Source organism: Podarcis tiliguerta (genome assembly GCF_965153285.1).
Source record: "Podarcis tiliguerta genome assembly, chromosome: 12".
Lineage (NCBI taxonomy): Eukaryota > Metazoa > Chordata > Lepidosauria > Squamata > Lacertidae > Podarcis > Podarcis tiliguerta.
In genome coordinates, this window is record NC_139545.1 from 38,569,053 (window position 1) to 38,586,447 (window position 17,395).

The 17,395-nt window shown below is 39.6% G+C and overlaps 1 protein-coding gene across 9 annotated transcripts in view; it reads right to left on the reverse strand.

The window, feature by feature from the left end:
* Window positions 1-2,102: 2,102 nt before the first annotated feature.
* Window positions 2,103-17,395, reverse strand: part of ARHGAP21 (Rho GTPase activating protein 21) — a 105,250-nt gene continuing 89,957 nt past the window's right edge. For all 9 annotated transcript variants that reach the window (XM_083405992.1, XM_083405991.1, XM_083405988.1 and 6 more), the window contains 13 exons: window positions 16,626-16,910; window positions 13,799-13,863; window positions 13,564-13,712; window positions 12,080-12,213; window positions 11,801-11,956; window positions 11,635-11,713; window positions 9,974-10,047; window positions 9,795-9,884; window positions 8,393-8,518; window positions 8,160-8,201; window positions 7,685-7,790; window positions 5,786-5,817; window positions 2,103-4,716 (listed from right to left, as the gene is read on the reverse strand). In XM_083405992.1, the coding sequence (XP_083262118.1) occupies window positions 2,995-4,716; window positions 5,786-5,817; window positions 7,685-7,790; window positions 8,160-8,201; window positions 8,393-8,518; window positions 9,795-9,884; window positions 9,974-10,047; window positions 11,635-11,713; window positions 11,801-11,956; window positions 12,080-12,213; window positions 13,564-13,712; window positions 13,799-13,863; window positions 16,626-16,910 (3,060 nt within the window). In that variant the 3' untranslated portion in view covers window positions 2,103-2,994. The remainder of the gene's footprint in view (window positions 4,717-5,785; window positions 5,818-7,684; window positions 7,791-8,159; window positions 8,202-8,392; window positions 8,519-9,794; window positions 9,885-9,973; window positions 10,048-11,634; window positions 11,714-11,800; window positions 11,957-12,079; window positions 12,214-13,563; window positions 13,713-13,798; window positions 13,864-16,625; window positions 16,911-17,395) is intronic.

Here is a 17,395-nt window from a genome sequence, read left to right on the forward strand (position 1 = left end):
TGACAAAGGATGGAACAAAGGGACAGAAGAATCAAAGACAAAAAGAAACCTTTCTATCTGCTCAACTGTATGATAAAGTGGGACTTGGATATATTGAGTTTGAGATGACACTGGAAATCTTGTGACACTCAAAATATTCTGCCTAATGTTAGGGCTGGCCCCAGATGTGACAGTGAAAGGCAGCTGATTATAAAACACCAAAGAGAAAGTCTAACGAGGGTGTGCACATATAGAATTATAAATAATTACGAACATACACAGTGTATAAAGCATCAGAGATAAAAGTCTGAAGCTGTATCACTTCGTAACAAAATTAAAATCAGGGTTCATTAACAAAACTCTTAGGGGTAAAGCAGATTGTTTCTCCACATTCCACCCTCACTCCAATCTGGACTGAATACAAGCAAGTTTGTGCAAAGAAGCTTATTTATATACTGCTTTTCACTTACACAGTTATGAATCGCAATGCAACTAACTCACAATATACATAAAATCATTAAAACCAGCATTCCAAATATCAAGAGAGTCATAATTTCAATAACTACAGCTTCAAGAACCCAAAGAGAACTGCATACAGTCAGGAAACACCAAGGTAAGCAGAAAGGTCTTTTAACTGCCTATGAAAGCACCTCATCACCAGTACCTGACTGATCTCCATAGGGAACTCAATCCACAAAATGGAGCACACTCTCTTTTAAACCCTGGCACATTTCAATAGGTCATGGTACAGTCAGGAGAGCGCAGCCCGTAAATCAAAGTTGTATGGGCGCACATTATGACTCATTGCAAACAGCTCTAAAATGTGTTGAACTGCAGGCTACTGAAACTACTTCTATTAGCTCTTTTCCACAAGTTCCATCAGCTTACATAGAAACGAAGCACCCTGCTACCATTGTGTGAATTGGCCCCAATATGCAACACAATGGTGTTGGTCTGCAGCTACCAAAAACACTTGTGGCACTTGTCCATGTGTGTCTCCATCTTCTGTCAACCAGCTGCTCTGAAGGTATAAATTTCTACATACACATACATACATAAATAAGCACCTCATCCACTCCACAGCTCTTGAATGAACCAGGATCCTGTCCCTGAAAACTAATAGCACAGTGTTTATGATGGATGCTTGAAAATACAGCCTTATAGCATGTAGCAACAGATTTATGTCAAGCTGCTGCTCATGCAAGTTGGCATTTTTTACACCACAGCAACCTCAAGGTGAAAACTGAATGCATACGTGAACCAGTCCTTATTTTCTTGCAGTACTCTCTACTGGAGGAGGTGGGGTGAAGAAAAATGTTCTTGCAATGGCTTCCTACTAATGGAACTGAAATTTCCATGGAGGTTTGAACAGTGAGGTGACCAAGGGGTTTGCTTTCGTATCTTACAGCCTTTGTGCTGTGTTAATTAATCCAGAATAAATGTCCACCATGCCATACTCCTGTTACCTGATTAGTGACTTGGGGAGGGGGGTCTGAGATGCCTCAAAGTTTGAGACTAATACCTCAGTTCAGAGCCACAGAAGAGAATCTATGGTAAGGCCTTTAAGACTCGAGACCCCAGACCATAAGACTGCAAGAAACACCATCCTCTGTCTTGCAAACATGCTTATCATTTCAACATGGGAATCTGCCCTGATTCACCTGCCCAGTGGCACTTTTGACATTATCTCCTCCAACACCATCCACCCTCACAGTAGGGCATACCTCACCCAAAATCCCCAAAGTAACACGCGGCAGAGCTTGGAAGTCCTTACAATCCAAACAAAACAAAACAGACGCTCATTAAACCTGCACAAGGTCTTTGATATATCCAAAGCGATTCTCAGTAGAGGCTTCTGTTTGCAAGAACAATATGACAATAAAAGTGGGCTGCAAAACAATTAATCCATGTTAAACCATCAGCCCCATCCCTAAATAAAATTCACAAACAAGCCCAGTTCAAAGCATTCATCTGTTATTTTAATAACCATTTCCTACATCATGGACCTTTTTGGCAACACACTTCATTTTCTCATACTGGGTGGGTATAGTCAGTGAACTTAGATGATATGAACTTGACATTTTTCATTCTTCCCCCTTTAAGGAAAGTCAGTCCATGCAAAGAACCATCAAAACAATTTTATTTCCAGTGTTTTAAGCGGGTATGCACACAGGCATGATACAGATTTGGATTCATTAAAGTCTTCATGCAGAATTATATTCTCAATAAAAGAAACCAGTTCCATCCAGGATCCACTATCTACACGCCTATGTTACAACATTTATATCAAATCTGGTATCTGAGGAAAAGATACAGATGGAGTATATACATTTAAGTTATTTATTTTACAGAAAGATTAAAAATTCAAGTCACATAAAACTCAAAAACTGTATTAAAACTGGAATATAAAACTCAGAAATCCAACTGGAATGCCTAAGGAATGGAAGCTCTGTACCCACCTGTGTTAAAATTTGTAAAATGTCATGAAACTTCTTACCAGTAAAATGTATTCATTTGTTGTTTATATTAACATCCTCTAATTTAACAATTATTATGGCACCCTAACAAACCAAATGAACTTTTTTTTTTGATGAGGCACTTGTTAGTGACTAAAGCCAAAAGAACATTTTTTTCCTGCATACTAATGCCAGTTGTCAGTCATAAAAAACATGTACACATTACATAACATGTTGCATTAGATGCTTTGTTCCACATGTGTATGCAGCAATCAAATATACTTTTATTTAAAATAAATTTATTTTTATATATTTATATATATTTATTTATATATATATATATATTTTAGACTCTACCCTCCCACCCAATATTGTGGCTGTATTAATGCACCATAAAGACCTTTTCCACAGCGCATATAGATGAAACAAACCTCCTTTGAGAGCTGCAAATTAACATCATACAGGGGGAAATAAACACATACAGAAAAACTGGGAAAGTGTTAAAAGAGAAGCTGCTAATTGAATTGCTGTAGTGGACATCTGAATTTCTCTCTCCATTTCAAAGATACTGGTAGAATCGAGATCTAACCACCTGGGTCCCAGATAATTTATGAGGATGGGCATCAACTGCTGGGCTGAAGTTGCTTTTGTTCATATTCTGGTAGCTTTCTCCATTGACATGGTCTAGTGGCTGCAGCGATCCTGACACTGGTGTTCGAGGAACCAGAGTCAAACTACTACTAGAAGAAGAGCCACCTTCCTCTGCCCACATCTCTGCAGACGAAGAGAGGTCTGTCTTTGACGAATCTGCTACTCTGCTAGTGTTCTCCCGCTTGGGCTCTCCACTTTCCCCCACGCTAAGGTCGGTTGTGCTAGTGCGTAGACGCTCTCGTGCAAGCCAGTCTGAAATGGAGAGGTCCTGTGCTGGGCATTTGGGCTTCAGCCGGTTCACGGCTGAAGCATCTTTCTCCCTGTTGGGATTTTTCTCTTGGACTTTCCAAGAATTCAGAACACTTATTTCAGCAAAATCTCTCTGGCCTCCCAAAGTGTGCCTTCGCCTGATGTTCTTTCTCTTGGCGGTCTCTGCAGAGTTAGATTTCTGACTGCCTACTCCAAACATATCATCTGCGGACGACTTGAGCCGCAGTTTTAACCTGTCTGTAATCTTGAGTCTCCATGTGGGCTCCTGCTTTTCAGGCTCACTTCTAGCTGACGCAGCTAAGCTGCTGGTTGACTTTCCTTTCTTCATGATGTCAAACATTTTGGACACCGCCGGAGACTCCTTCTCACACTTGGCATCTCCGGAGCCTTCACTGTCCGTCTTGTGCCGGGCTGATTTCTTCCGGGATAGCGTATCACATTCAATAAGTTTGTGTGAGCTAAACAGTCTGCGGTTGTCCAGCTTGGGCGTTGAACTTCCCTCTGTGCAACTGACTTCGCTTTCTTCGGAGTTCCTCCGGCTGCCCTTTGCCACGTCTTGCGTCTTCCCCCTGAACAGCCTTTCCGCTGCAGAGCTCGTGGCAAAAACGGGGAAGTCGCTCTCGCTGTCCGATTCCACAGGGCGACCTTCGCTGATCAGTTCACTTCTCTCGTCGTCAGCCTCTTCTCCTTTACTCTCTGCAACTGACTGCACCTCGGGGCTTAGCATGGTGGAATCCAAACCAGCTAGGTACGTGGTAGATGAAGTTGTGGAGTAATCAGAAGTGATGGAGCTGACATCGGCTGCTAAAAACTCACCAGGGTTGGCCAACTTTTTGCAGGAGAATCTGTGCAGAGAAGCCTGTGAAGAAGTGCTAAGCATCGTGCCTGAGTCAGAGACTGTTTCTTCCAGTTGAGAAGAGCCTTGACAAACAGGTGGTTTCACACAATCTCTCTGGGTACTTAGCCGGAAGCTGAGATTTGGCGATCTCATATATTTTTGGTGGTAAGGTGTTGTCGGGTCTTCCGAGGGCCCACACTCTTTCCTTGGCAACGCAGCCTCCCCCTTGGCTGCCACAGGAGGCTTCCTAACACTGCTCTCTTTTTCCTTTGGAGCTACCATTCTCGCATTTCTCCCTGCCGTTTCCTTCTCCGGTTCCTCTTTAGGTGGGTTATCTTTTGCCGAACTGCCGCAAAAGTGCTCCCCTTGCTCCCTCTTGAAAAACACATTATCTAACTCATCTTCGGAGCTGCTGGGTTGCGGTTTCTCTTTTGGTTTTTTCCGCTTGCGACTGGCTGCTGCAAAGATGGAGGACTTAAGCAGTTCTCTGCTATACTGATCCTTTCCAGATCCCCAAGAACCCTGCATGGGGCAGAGAAGTAAACAAAACGAAATGCCGTCATAATTGTCGCCAGAGGTTAGAAAACAAAAAACCCATGTTTTGTTTGACACAATAAAAGCTTACATTTAAAACGTGTGTCATCTAAAGAAGCATTTTTGGACTCTTACTTTAAATGGGCAAGGTGAGAAAGCTCTACCATTGTCACTGAACAGTCATCTGGAATGGGCCAGATGATTTCTTTAATAAATTCACCAATTAATTAATAAGCACAAATCTACAGTCACCTGGTCTGAAATGGCTCCCTTTTTCTTAGGAATAGACTACCCAGAGCAAACATAAGGAAGAATATCAGAAGGAAGGTAGTGCGGGCCAAAGAGCCTTTGCCTACTGAGCTCTACTAGGATCTGCTCAGTTGAAGATATTTCCCTCCCCAAAAGTTGTCAGAATAGATAAAGATGATCATTAAAATGTATTTTGAAAGTCAGGATATTATGTATGCAATATCCAAACAGTAACACTATCTTCTAATGCTAATTCAATTTCCAAATATTTTATTATTACTGTTGTTATTTATTATTATCCTTCCATATATAGTTCAGGGTGATGTACAAAATAGGCTAAAAATGCATGAAAAACAATATTATAATAATAATATTTTAAAAAACAGAAAATGGACACCCATGGCAGAGACCTTATTGTTAACTAATATTACATATAGTTTCCTGAATGTACTCAACACCCTTTAATTACAGTACAGTATAGTGCTCCGTTTATTATACTATTCTTCTTGCGCCAGTGGTGCTGCCGGTGCCTTTTGCAATATAATCTATATTTACAATAAAATACTTTCAATCCTTTTGTGGATTTGACCTTTAGAAGATTATAACTGCAAATCTTCGCCCTACTCACCTGGGAGAAAGACCCACTGAATTTAATCAGACTTACGTCTGACTAGACATTGTTAGGATTGCACTGAAATGCACTAAAATACCAGGAGTGTGGCATTGGTCGACTTCCCCACATCTGTATGCAAGTAACACAGCAGATAAATATTTAGCTAGAAGAAAATTTAAAAGTGCAATGATTTACCTTAGATTTTGCAGAGTCACTAGTAGCTGAATCTGTTGAGAGAGAGAAAGTCAAAATAGAGCACTTTAGTCATCACTGAACAGAGCTTGATCTCACTCTATAGACAATGCCGGACGTATGAAAGAAGACAAGCACAGAACAAAATGTGAGAGCAAACAAGTAACAAAATAAATAAATAATCAGAACAAAGTGGATAAGAAGAGCTCACAAAGATGCAAGCTGCACCACAGAAAGCCACCGCCATGAAAGGATGCCGTGAGTTGTAGGCAGAATCAGCTCAAATGACAGAAATGGCAAAGGAGCCAAGTTCTTCTAAATAAAGCAGAACAGAAATACTAATATTTATTCAATGTCCTAATACACAGCCCTGCAAAACCGCAGCTGAGAGACCTTTTCAGGATTGTACTCTGTACGCTCCTGTAAATAACACGCACAATTTTATTTTATTTATTTTTTTAAGAGCCTTTGGCTACCTTCTGAAACAATTCTCAAATGTTCTTTTTGGCAAGTCATGTTTGTATGCTGCCAAACTGTTTGCACTGGGGTTTACATGTGAAGGCGCCCCAGTTTCATTTTCAGGTGCTCCTCTGAGCTACACATTAAGGAAATTTCAAATTGTTGCTAACTAGATTTCCACAGCTATCAGTTTTGTACTCGTCTCAAAAAAGAAGCGCTATTATGAAATGGAAAAATGGACACCATAATTTTACTGTCTGGCAGAAAACGAGGACAGAGGTTAAACAGCTATAAAGGGGATAAGGAGGGGCTAGCACAGTGACCAAACAATGTTCGACTTTGCCATTCTCCAAACTCTCAGGGGGTCCCCATCCCAACCTCAGAATTAATGAGCTGAGCCCCATGCCATGCCCCTTCTGACACATGGCTAATGACTAGAAAGACTGGTGGACCATACCATGCTATTTCTCCTCAGGGTCTGCTTCAGAAATAACAAGAAACAGCAGAAACACTTTTAAAAAGTAGCACTGATCTGTTCAAATACTCTTTAAAAGAAAAAAATTTACAGTACAGATCAACTAATTCTTTGTGCATTTACAAGAAACGGGGGTTTCTGCAGACAAGGCAGCTACAATGTGGGCAACAGTCCTCCTTCTTCCTACAGTTCCAGCTGTCCATAAGTGACATCACAGAGTCCACTAGTGACATCACCGTGTGATAGACTCCTCCCACTTCTCCTGTTTCAACATCAGGATAGAGGGACTGTTTCAATAAAATGCTGAAAAAAGTCTTCTACGGACTAAAACACAAACTAGAAACAAAGGGATAACATTTGTGATCAACAACATGCTTGGTTAGTGAAACAGTTATGGTGGCAGTGTGGGAAAACGTCACCGAGAGAGTAAGAGTTTTGCAACAGTAGTAGTACTTAGCAGAATAATAAGGTGGTAGTCATTAAATAGAAGCAACTTGTTTAGCAAAATATGAAACATCACCTATTACAAAATACTTAGGGAAAAATTGTGGTTAGTTTTCAAACAAAGTGAACTTTAAGCCTTCCTGACTTTGCAAATCAGTGCAATTTGAACAGAACGTGGAAGCTAAAGCTTTCTGCCATACCATCGACCACTTACACACTAGCAGGAATCCTGTTCACCTCGTCGTAAGAATTACATGAAAAACCATGGTTAATGACACAATCGTGAGCATGCATAGTTCTCATGGTCTCAGAATTACAATTCGGTTGTCCAAGAATGTATCCCGAACATAGAACATGCATGCAACATGCCTAACCATTGCTCTCCTTTAAACAAAACACTTTCAATCATTTAGATTGGGGGGGAAATCAAGTGATTAGCAAATAAAGGGAAATAGAGGATTATAACAAAAGATTAGAAGAGCGTTTTCTAGCCTACAGACTAGCACTGTCCAGGCAAGAGTTACCTGATACGTCTCCAGGAGAGACTCCCGTCCTTCCAATGTTGGTGAGTAAATGATCTATGTTTGGCACTGGCTGAGACTCTACTGTGTTCTCCTCCTGAACTGCTGTCTACAGTTAATAAACAAAGATCTCTTCATCATTGTGTCAAAGTCAGAGGCTTCATCACGACTCAACAGTATTTAGTAAACTGCAATTATTCACCTAAGAACCAATTCCTCAATAAATCTAACATTTCCGTAAAACTTTAGGGGGGGGGCACGCCCCCAAAACAGAGGGAAATGGAGAGGGGCAACAACTTCACAGCGAGTGGCACATTATTTGCTATTTCCATTACTGCATGGTAGTAGAGGGGTAGAAAGTTGCTTGTGATGAGCAAGTTTCACACATATGGAGAATATGCGCTCGTTGTAGAGATACTTTACTGTTGGGCCTAAATTAAGAGAGGCAGAATCCAAATAGTTAAGGGTCAGTACTTACAAGGGGCTCTTCAGCATCATCTTCTGCGAAAAACCAGTCATGCTACAATTTAAAATAAAAGAAGTGAAAATTCCCACAAAAGTGAAATCATGAAAATGCGGATGACGCCGAAATACAAGGAAAGGAGGATTGAGCAGATCAAAAAAGGAGAATCAGAATCAAACCCAGTCTAGCTAAAGCGAGCAGCTCTGCCTGCATAATTTTTCCTGGGACAGCGAAATAAACTCACTTACTTTTTGGATAAGTGTTTCTACAATTTTGTATTGATCTGGCATATGGGTAACCATGTGTGTCATGTTGTCTTCAGATGATCTCACAAGAGTTGGACCAAATACTATCGCCAGGTTTCTTGGTTCCATCTGACAATAAGAAAACAAATGTGATTTACTCGTTTGAAGAAGGGAATGCAGTTACATACTTTCACATCCTCTATAAAAGCAAAAACTGACTTTAGATGAATTTATAGAGGATAGGGCTATCGATGGCTACTAGGCATGGCATTATCTCCAGTATAAGAAGCTATGTCCCTCTATATAACAGTTCCTGGGAAACCTGAGCAGGAGAGCGCTACTGCATGCATGTGTTGTTGGCTTTCCAAGGGCATCTGGTCTGGTGAGTCACTGTGGGGAAAAGGATGCTGGGATAGGTAAATAGTTTGTTTAATCCAGCAGGGCCCCGTTTATGTTTTTTTCTGACAAAAGGGCAGATTTTACTAGTGATTTCTAGCTGTTCACTCTGCAGATTAAAGAACAGCATAGCAACCCTTGGCAACCTCCCACCCCCCAACCCCAATGCTAACAAGTGTCCAAAACATGGCTCCGTTTAGCACACCATTTTCTAATCATACTGGGAGTAAGCAGAGGTTGGATGGCCACCTTTAGTTGAGATTCCTGTATTGCAGGGGGTTGATCTAGATGACCCCTCGGGGTCTCTTGAAACTCCACAATTCTATGATTCTTCAGGACGTAAAGAACCGCAAATGTTAGCAAATGAATCCTACCCTTCCTAACCAGTGAGCTGCAGCTGCTCCCGACTGAATCTAAAAGGTACATTTCTCCTGGAAAAGGTCTTAATCTTGCAAGCCTCTGCTCATTCCTAGGGGTTTCCTAGCCAGCACACCATGCAGCAACTCCGCCTGGGGGCTTCCCATCCATCCTCTGCCCATCAGCCCTAGATGCAGCTTAGCTGGAGGGAAAGAAACATTGCTGCGGACCTGAGTTCACCACTTTGGAGAAAGAAAGCAAAACATCTCTGGTTCAACACAACACTTCCCCATCCCCATCCCCCTCATCTCAGGCTTGGAATTTCCTTCTTCTCCTCCAAACTTCAACTGGAAAGCAGCTCACTAAGAGTTGGGGTGGCCACTATTTTACAGCAGCTCATGAGTTTTTCAAAGTCCCTTTATGCTTCTTCAGCTGCTTTTCACAGGTTTTCCCCACGCTCACACCATGGCTTAAAACTCGCCAAGTGGGAAAAGTGAACACAGGTTCAAAAAGAAGTGAGGGCCCAAATGGTCTGGACTATGTTGAATATCATGAAAACCAGAGTGCTGTCATTATGACTTGATAAACAAAACAAAACCCCTGAAACCCAATAATCCCAAATATAAACCCTCTGAACACATAATCCAGCTACCTTGTTCTTCTCCGAGTTTTCCGCCACCGTTTTCAAATGTGCAGAGAGAAATTTGAGTGTTTCATAATGGTGTTCAGGTAAATCACGGATCTGAAACACATGATTATATCACACAGCTTTAAAAGAATCATACATAACCACCAATAATTTGCCTAAGTGGGTATATAAAATCAGCATACCAGCCTTTTTAGTGTTTTTAGTCGTTCCACAGGATCTACTTTTCTATTGGCATCTATGAAATCTGCATATTTGTCTGAAGAGAAAAAAAATTATTTTATTGCAGGACATCATATACAATCTAACAGATTTTTTATTAGGAAAAGAAAAGGAATGCAATATGACTTAAGCAAAGGAATGGAATGCACATTATAAATTCATCATAAAGCAAGCAGATGCTTCAGCCTGCCTGAGTCCCTGTATCCTGTCTACTAGAAATTCAACAAAAACATATTATATAGGCTATAAATTAACTCCATAAGAGGTTCTAATAACATGATGTGAATTTTAATTGTAAAAAAATCACACCTCATTTCTATCAAACAGTGATTAAATGAGGCCTAAAATTATACCCTGTCATTCATTTGTACTTTATCTGAAACTATTCCATTTGTACAAAACCATAATGAATGTACAGAGTCTGCCTGAATAAAACTACATCTGACAATGTTAGGATAAGTTTCAGATCATCTAGATACTACTGGTTAATTGTATTGTAACTATTCACTTTCAAATAAGGAAAGATTTGTCTAGGGGGGTTTGTTCTTAAACTACTAAGTCCAAACTTATTCCAGCATTTGTTGATTTCAATCTCCCCTCTTTCTATTTGAAAAAAAATACAACAGTTTCCCAAACTGAAATCAAAGTATAGATTTTACTTAAGTGATTCATTGACCAAGGTCAGGCAACTAGCAACTCAAATTTAGATTTTTCTCAGACATGCACATATTTTTTTGCAAAAGACTATATATTAATATAAACCATAACCTCCAAGAGCTCTATAACTCCACCTTTAGCAGCTACTTTAACACCTTTTTCGTGGAACCTGGCACACATAAACTGCAGGTGGTGAAGCCTTGGCTCAATTTCTATCTCAAGCTGCTCTCAAAAGGCACAGGAGCAGGGCAACAACTGCAGAAACAGCAACAAGTTCTGAGCACGTTATTTGTGAGCAACAACTTGTGACCTGCCTACAAGTAGGCCTGCATGACTACTTGTGACCAGCCCACCCAAATACACCTCAACAACCATGAATGGCAGCTGACATGGGCTCACGAAAGCTCCTGCTTATAAAGGCAAACACCTGACACCCTACAACATATGACTGATGGAGTTGGGCCACAATTTGTGCAGGCCGGCTACCTTATACCACAGTACCATCTAACTCAGCACTGTCTACTCTGTCTGGCAGCAGCTCTTCAGGATTCTCGGGCAGAGGAAAGACTTTCCCATCGCCTTCTACCTGCTCCTTTTTACTGCAGGTGTCAGGATTGACCATGGGACCTTCTGCATCCAAAGCTGAGTTATTGGTCCCATTCCCTGTCTTAAATCCCTTTTAGAAACTGGTAAAAGAAGGTGGTTGGGGTTAAGAAACACTGAAATGAATGAGAGCAATGTTTAATGACTGACTTCATAACTTAGTATAAGTGGAAAAGGAAGGAAGAAAATAGTTCATCAAGCAACTAGACTATATATTCAGTAGTGTTACAGGCAGAAGGACTGGGAGTAAACTAGACACTCTTTAGAAATTATCACAACAGTTATTTGGTTTAATCTACCATAAGGAATTTACAACACCGCTTTTATTTTAAAAAGGCCATTTTGATTGGAAGAGAAAACTCACCATTAGTGAAGAGGGGTTCTGGAAGCTTTCTGAAGAAGGATTTCAGTAAACTACTTATGACATTCAAGTCTCTCCATTTCTAAGAATTGAGAAACAAGAGCATTCTTATTAGCCTACAGTTAACTGAAAACTTTATTGAGGCAGAAATACACATGGCACCACTCACATCATCTTGAACGTCGATGTCAGTCATCCCTTTGTTGAGCTCCTCTTGCATGCTTGAGATAGCAGCATTATTCCCAGGAACCCTATAAATACCGGTATACTCAAGGCCTCTTTCTTCAACAAGTTTGCAGCATATATCAACTATTAGTGGAATATACTGAAAAAATCAGAGAGAGAGAGAGAGAGAGAGAGATTGAGATTTATTACTTCCTCCCCATGTTTTCTGAACACAAGACACATTTTCAAAGCAAAATGTAAATGCGTGATTTTTAACTCAGACCTTGTTGCTCTGAGCCGGGGGACAGTCATCTAGCCTGACCCCAAAAGTCCCAGCAGCAGATGGCTTCTTCTCAAAGGTTTTTCTCATGATACTGGGAATGTTTCGCCATGTACCTTTTGGTGGGCTCGTCTCACCTTTTTCGTAAAGGGACAAAAGCAACACAGAAAACAGATTTTTTTTAAAAAAACATTCCATGATCTAATTGAAGATGACTCCAAATAAGTTCTTTCTTGGTAGAACTATCAGAATAAGCAGTAAGACCATAAACACACGAAACCTACACAGATCCAGCAACCACCACAAACATGATCGTTAATGTGTTACCTGTATTTTCTTATTGACAACCCACTTCTGGCTTCCAAACCACCTCCCAACATTTCCCAATTAATAACAAGAAACAAGTGTCCAACACATCAAGAAATTCATTTGGAAGTAGCCCTCCCTAAAAAATATTCAGAAACAGCTTCCATTACTTCACCAACCAGTTAAATACATTATACCATGAAATACAATTACTTGAGAAAATCTTTGTGAAAAAGATTAGGGAAAAAATGACCTTGGACTAAAGCAAATGAATACTTCTGACCATCTTCTGTGATGTCATGGCCCTTGTGTAAAAACATACCTACACTTTGGAATGGTCTAGTTTTGTTGAATACATTTCAATGGTAACTATCTAAAGTTGCATGATGCACATGTAGAAAAACAGCTTTGATCCATGCTGGTTACATATGCTCATCAATTTTAAAAACTTTACCTGCTGATTTGAGGCAATGCAGAAAACCTTCAATAGTAATTAAGGGTAATTGATCTTATTATTGTAAAATTTATTCAATACTTTCACTGCCAGAACTCACATATCTACTCTGCACTTGAGCACTGACATATTACATTTTATGTAAATGAGGAAAGGGAGTGATTAATTTTAAAAATCATAATGGCAGCAAAGTCTTCTATTAACAAAGTCTGCAACAATACTTGACTGCAATGAATAACAAAGCTATTTTTTTTTCAACAACAAGAGCGCTAAAGCTTCTTCATTATTCTATAGCAAAACTCAAATCCCCCAACAAAGAAAGTGACTGAGAAAAATAAAATATAACACACTATTGAGGGTGAAGGGGTACACAATAAAGTATATTTTTAAGAAGACTGAAACCCACAATTCTAAACCATTTGTGAAACTAAGAGATTCCTGAAATTAAACATGAATGGTTTTTTTGTACTGTGCTATCCAGCGCATCAGGTTGTGCACTTCAGGTCTGAATTTCCCTATTACTGGTGAGCAAGAAAAGTTTGCAGCACAGGAGGGGCTTCCTTATTATTGGCTATATGGAGTGCCTTGGATACTCGTGTTTTAAGAGTCCATGAAACTCCTACAAGCGCCCAATGACTAAAAGTCATTTCTTATGTGTTACCATCCTCTTTCCTCTGCTGTAAATCTGGAAGAGCTGAAACTAGTAATGATATTGATATACATTAACCTTTAGCAAGGCATTTCCTTTCCGATTCTTCCTTGGGAGAATGAGGACTCTGAGTTCTTTGCTCAGTTTTAGACCCAAGAAGTGTCTGCCTTATACTCAGGGTCTGACGAGGTGTTTTGGGAGACGGCTCTGTTTTGCTGCTCGAAGCACTGAAAAAATAAATTTGTATTATTCATAAGCAGAGAGCCAATGTTTCAGATCAAATGCGCTATTAGACTGCAACATGGCTGCTTACCTCATCATTGTGTTGTATTCTTTAATTCTCCCCCTAATTAGGTCCCTGCTTGTGACCCCTGCATTCTGTAAAATGAATTGAGAAATATTGTTCAGACCCTGTTTTAAATAACTGAGTTTATCTAGCCACATTCAAGAGACAGTAAACCATTAGAAAGACAAAGTAGGATAATTATAAGCTCAGATATGTGCAAGCTTCACACACACCCCTTTCTGCAAGCAAGGAAACACACCAGAAACCTTAGCTGACCATTGCGACATCCAAACTCAGAAACTAGTTATTGGCTTCCAAAGTAACTATGATAGATAACCATGGTTTAAACCTGACTTCTGACTTCTGACTTGTTTTGTTCATTAAGCCAGGATTTGGTCATGCATATATAGTCGATGTATGTAACACTTTAAAAAAGGAAAAAGAAAAGCTGGCAGGGAAGACGCAGGAAGGGCAGAATTCAGTGTATAAGATGATGTGCGTCTTAAACCAGGGTGCCCACCAGATGCTGTGAACTATAACACTTATCACCCCAGCTTGCATTGCCAATGGGAGTTGCAATCCACAACATGGAGGGCACCAGCTTGGCTACCCCTGGCTTGAGCATGCATTGCTATTACACACTGAATTGCAGGCATAGCTGAAAACATCTGAAAGAAAGCAGAAGTAATTTTACAAGCCAAAGAACTGAGGACAAAAATTTGTAAACAATGTACCCTTATCCTGAATTGCATTTATCTTCAATTAACTTATGTGACTAATGGTTCTTAAAAATCACCACTAACTGCACACTTATCTGCCTACCAATCTACACAGGCATTGCAACAGCTGTGGAAAACAGCAACACCTTCTCGTCATGCTCTTATGACAAATCCTCTCCGGGAAGAATCATAGTATTCCAAGAAACAGAGCAGCTCGAAACTATGACTAATACCTGTGTAAAAGATCTCCAACTATTCATATTCACATCTGCCCACGTGTGTGTGTGTGTGTATCTTAAGCGCACTATTCTTATAAATCTATTCCACATCAAACACATTATCTGCAGATTCACATTCAATGCAGTCCACTTTTACCAGACACTCTTCCTGGCTGCTATTAACAACTGAGTGTCAGAAGTAGCCTCAATGTCCATGAGTAATGGATGCACAACAGTGCAATCCTATACAAGTCTACTCAGAAGTAAAGCCTAGTTAAGTTTAATGGGAATTACTTACAGGTAAATGTACAAAGTCCGAGAGAAGTTATGTTAGGACTCTGCGCCCTGATCTCTGCAACAATTTTAAAATATTTAAACCTCAGTATTGGATGGGATTTTCAGATGTGCAGAAGGTGTGGGTGATAGCCAATTAAATTTGGGTTTCATAGCAACAGGGTACTTCATATGGAACATTACATCATTAAATGGAAATTCAGACCATCTATGATTTAATCATTCACCATTAGAAGTTACATACACCGAAAATGATTAATAAGAACAGGAAGGAAAAGCACTAATTAGCAAAAATTCATAAAAAAACTGCAATCTATACATACATATCTTGGAGTAAGTATCACTGAATTCAGTGGGACTTACTTCTGAGTAGATATTCATAGACTTGCACTGTAAAAGCAGTTTAGGTACAACCGAAAAAGCAGTTCTAATTAACAATTAGCTAAGCTTCAGTAAAAGTAACTGAGCCTACTTTTTAACCAGTCTAAAGAAGTTAAATAATTTTAACCACTGCCCTTGGCAGATGATGTTGTTGTTAAAGAGGTCAAACAAAACAGTTTACTACAGCTTATTTATTTATATCCCACCTTTCCTCAAAGGATTTCAAGGTGGAGGAATACATCATACACTCTCCATATTATCCTCACAACAACTTTGTGAGGCAAGGTAGGCTGAGAGGTGTTGACTGGCCCAAAGTTACCCAGAGCTTCTTGGCCGAGTTAGGAACCACACAGCACAACTCTATGCAATTTCACTCAAAAGTAAGTCTCATTGTGCTTACTCCCTGATAAATGTGCACAGAACTTTTTCCTTAAGACAGTTATCTTACTTGAATAACATGCAAATTTTCAGTAGTAGTTAAAAAAGAAAGTTCAATAGTTTTCTCTACTTGCTCTTTCAAAATATTCTAACTAAGACTCTGACCCTGACACTTATCTGTAAGTCAAGGACAAGGAACATGTGGCGCTCCGTATGTTGATGGACTCCATCAGTCCCAGACAGCATTGTCAACAGACAGCAATGCCAATGATGTAGCCCAACAAACATCCAGATGGACACAGATCTCCATCCCTGTACCCCTATTTCTCTTACTGACTGATTCAATTTTTCCCCCTTGGTATTTCTATACTGAGTTTACAGTGTGTTAACACTTAATTATTTAAATAATAGGACTGTTCTCCATAGGGGATTAAAATAATAGTAGACTAACAATGATTATTAAAATAATAATCATTGTTAGTCTACCTACTAACCACTAATAAAACTAGTTAAGCTGCTTTTCATAATGCAGTTGTATTTGTTTCATAATGCAGTTGTATTTGTCACCCTGGGATATTCAGATGAAAGGCGGTATACAAACCTAAAAAGTAATAAATAATAATATATTCAATTCAGCTACATGCAAAACAGTTGGGCTACTGCCCATCATTGAAAGAGAAAGTGCATAGCATTAAGATGAAGAAACCTATACATGCCGTCAAACTTAAATTATACTTCAGTAAACACCAGCTTCTTTCAGTTCAGTAGAATGTCACCATATTCATTGGGACTAGTTGTGTGCCCTTTGACAAAGTATATAACAGACATCAGAGGGGAGAAATAAAGACTTAACAAGCACACCACCTCATCATTTAAGTTGCCATTTTCTTGTATAGCCTTAATCCATGCTAACATGTCATCTCTGTCTTCAGCTTGAAACAGGTATTCACAATCTGACGTGGTGAGTCGAAATACATGCTTCCTTTTTGTATCGCTGTACGAAATGTCTATCAAACAAGCATTGATGCTGATGGGCTGCACCTCCTCAGAGGACAGAGTTTGATCTTTTTTATCCTTGTACAAGAATAAAGAGCAACCTTTCAGGACCACATGCATCTGCTTCCACGGCCGGATGCTCCCACTAACTCTCTGGAAAATATGAACCAGCATTATTATTGAATACAGTAAAATGGACAGACAAGATGCTTTACAGAAAACAACAACGAGTCCTTAGTCTGAAGAACTTTAGATCCAAATTCAACAGTAGGAGAGAGAAGAGAAGAAGAAGCAACCTCTGACTAGCCTCCTAGGCATTAACTTTTGAAAAGCTATTCTAAAACAAATGACTAATGTTATACAGCAGTGATTCCCAAACTTCCTACCCCCCGACCACTTGAAAATTGCTGAGGGTCTTGGCAAACCACTTAATGATTTTTTTGCCCTTTTAGAAATTGTACTGTGCTGCGCTAGATGCTGTATGATTTTAATCATATTTTTAATGGTTCTTTTATTTCTTATACTGTATTTTATTGGATTACAATTCAAATGTCATAGAACTTTAATGGTAATACAATAAAATCTACTATAAGAATTTAAAAACCATTAAAATGTGAATAAAAATCAATATGATTATT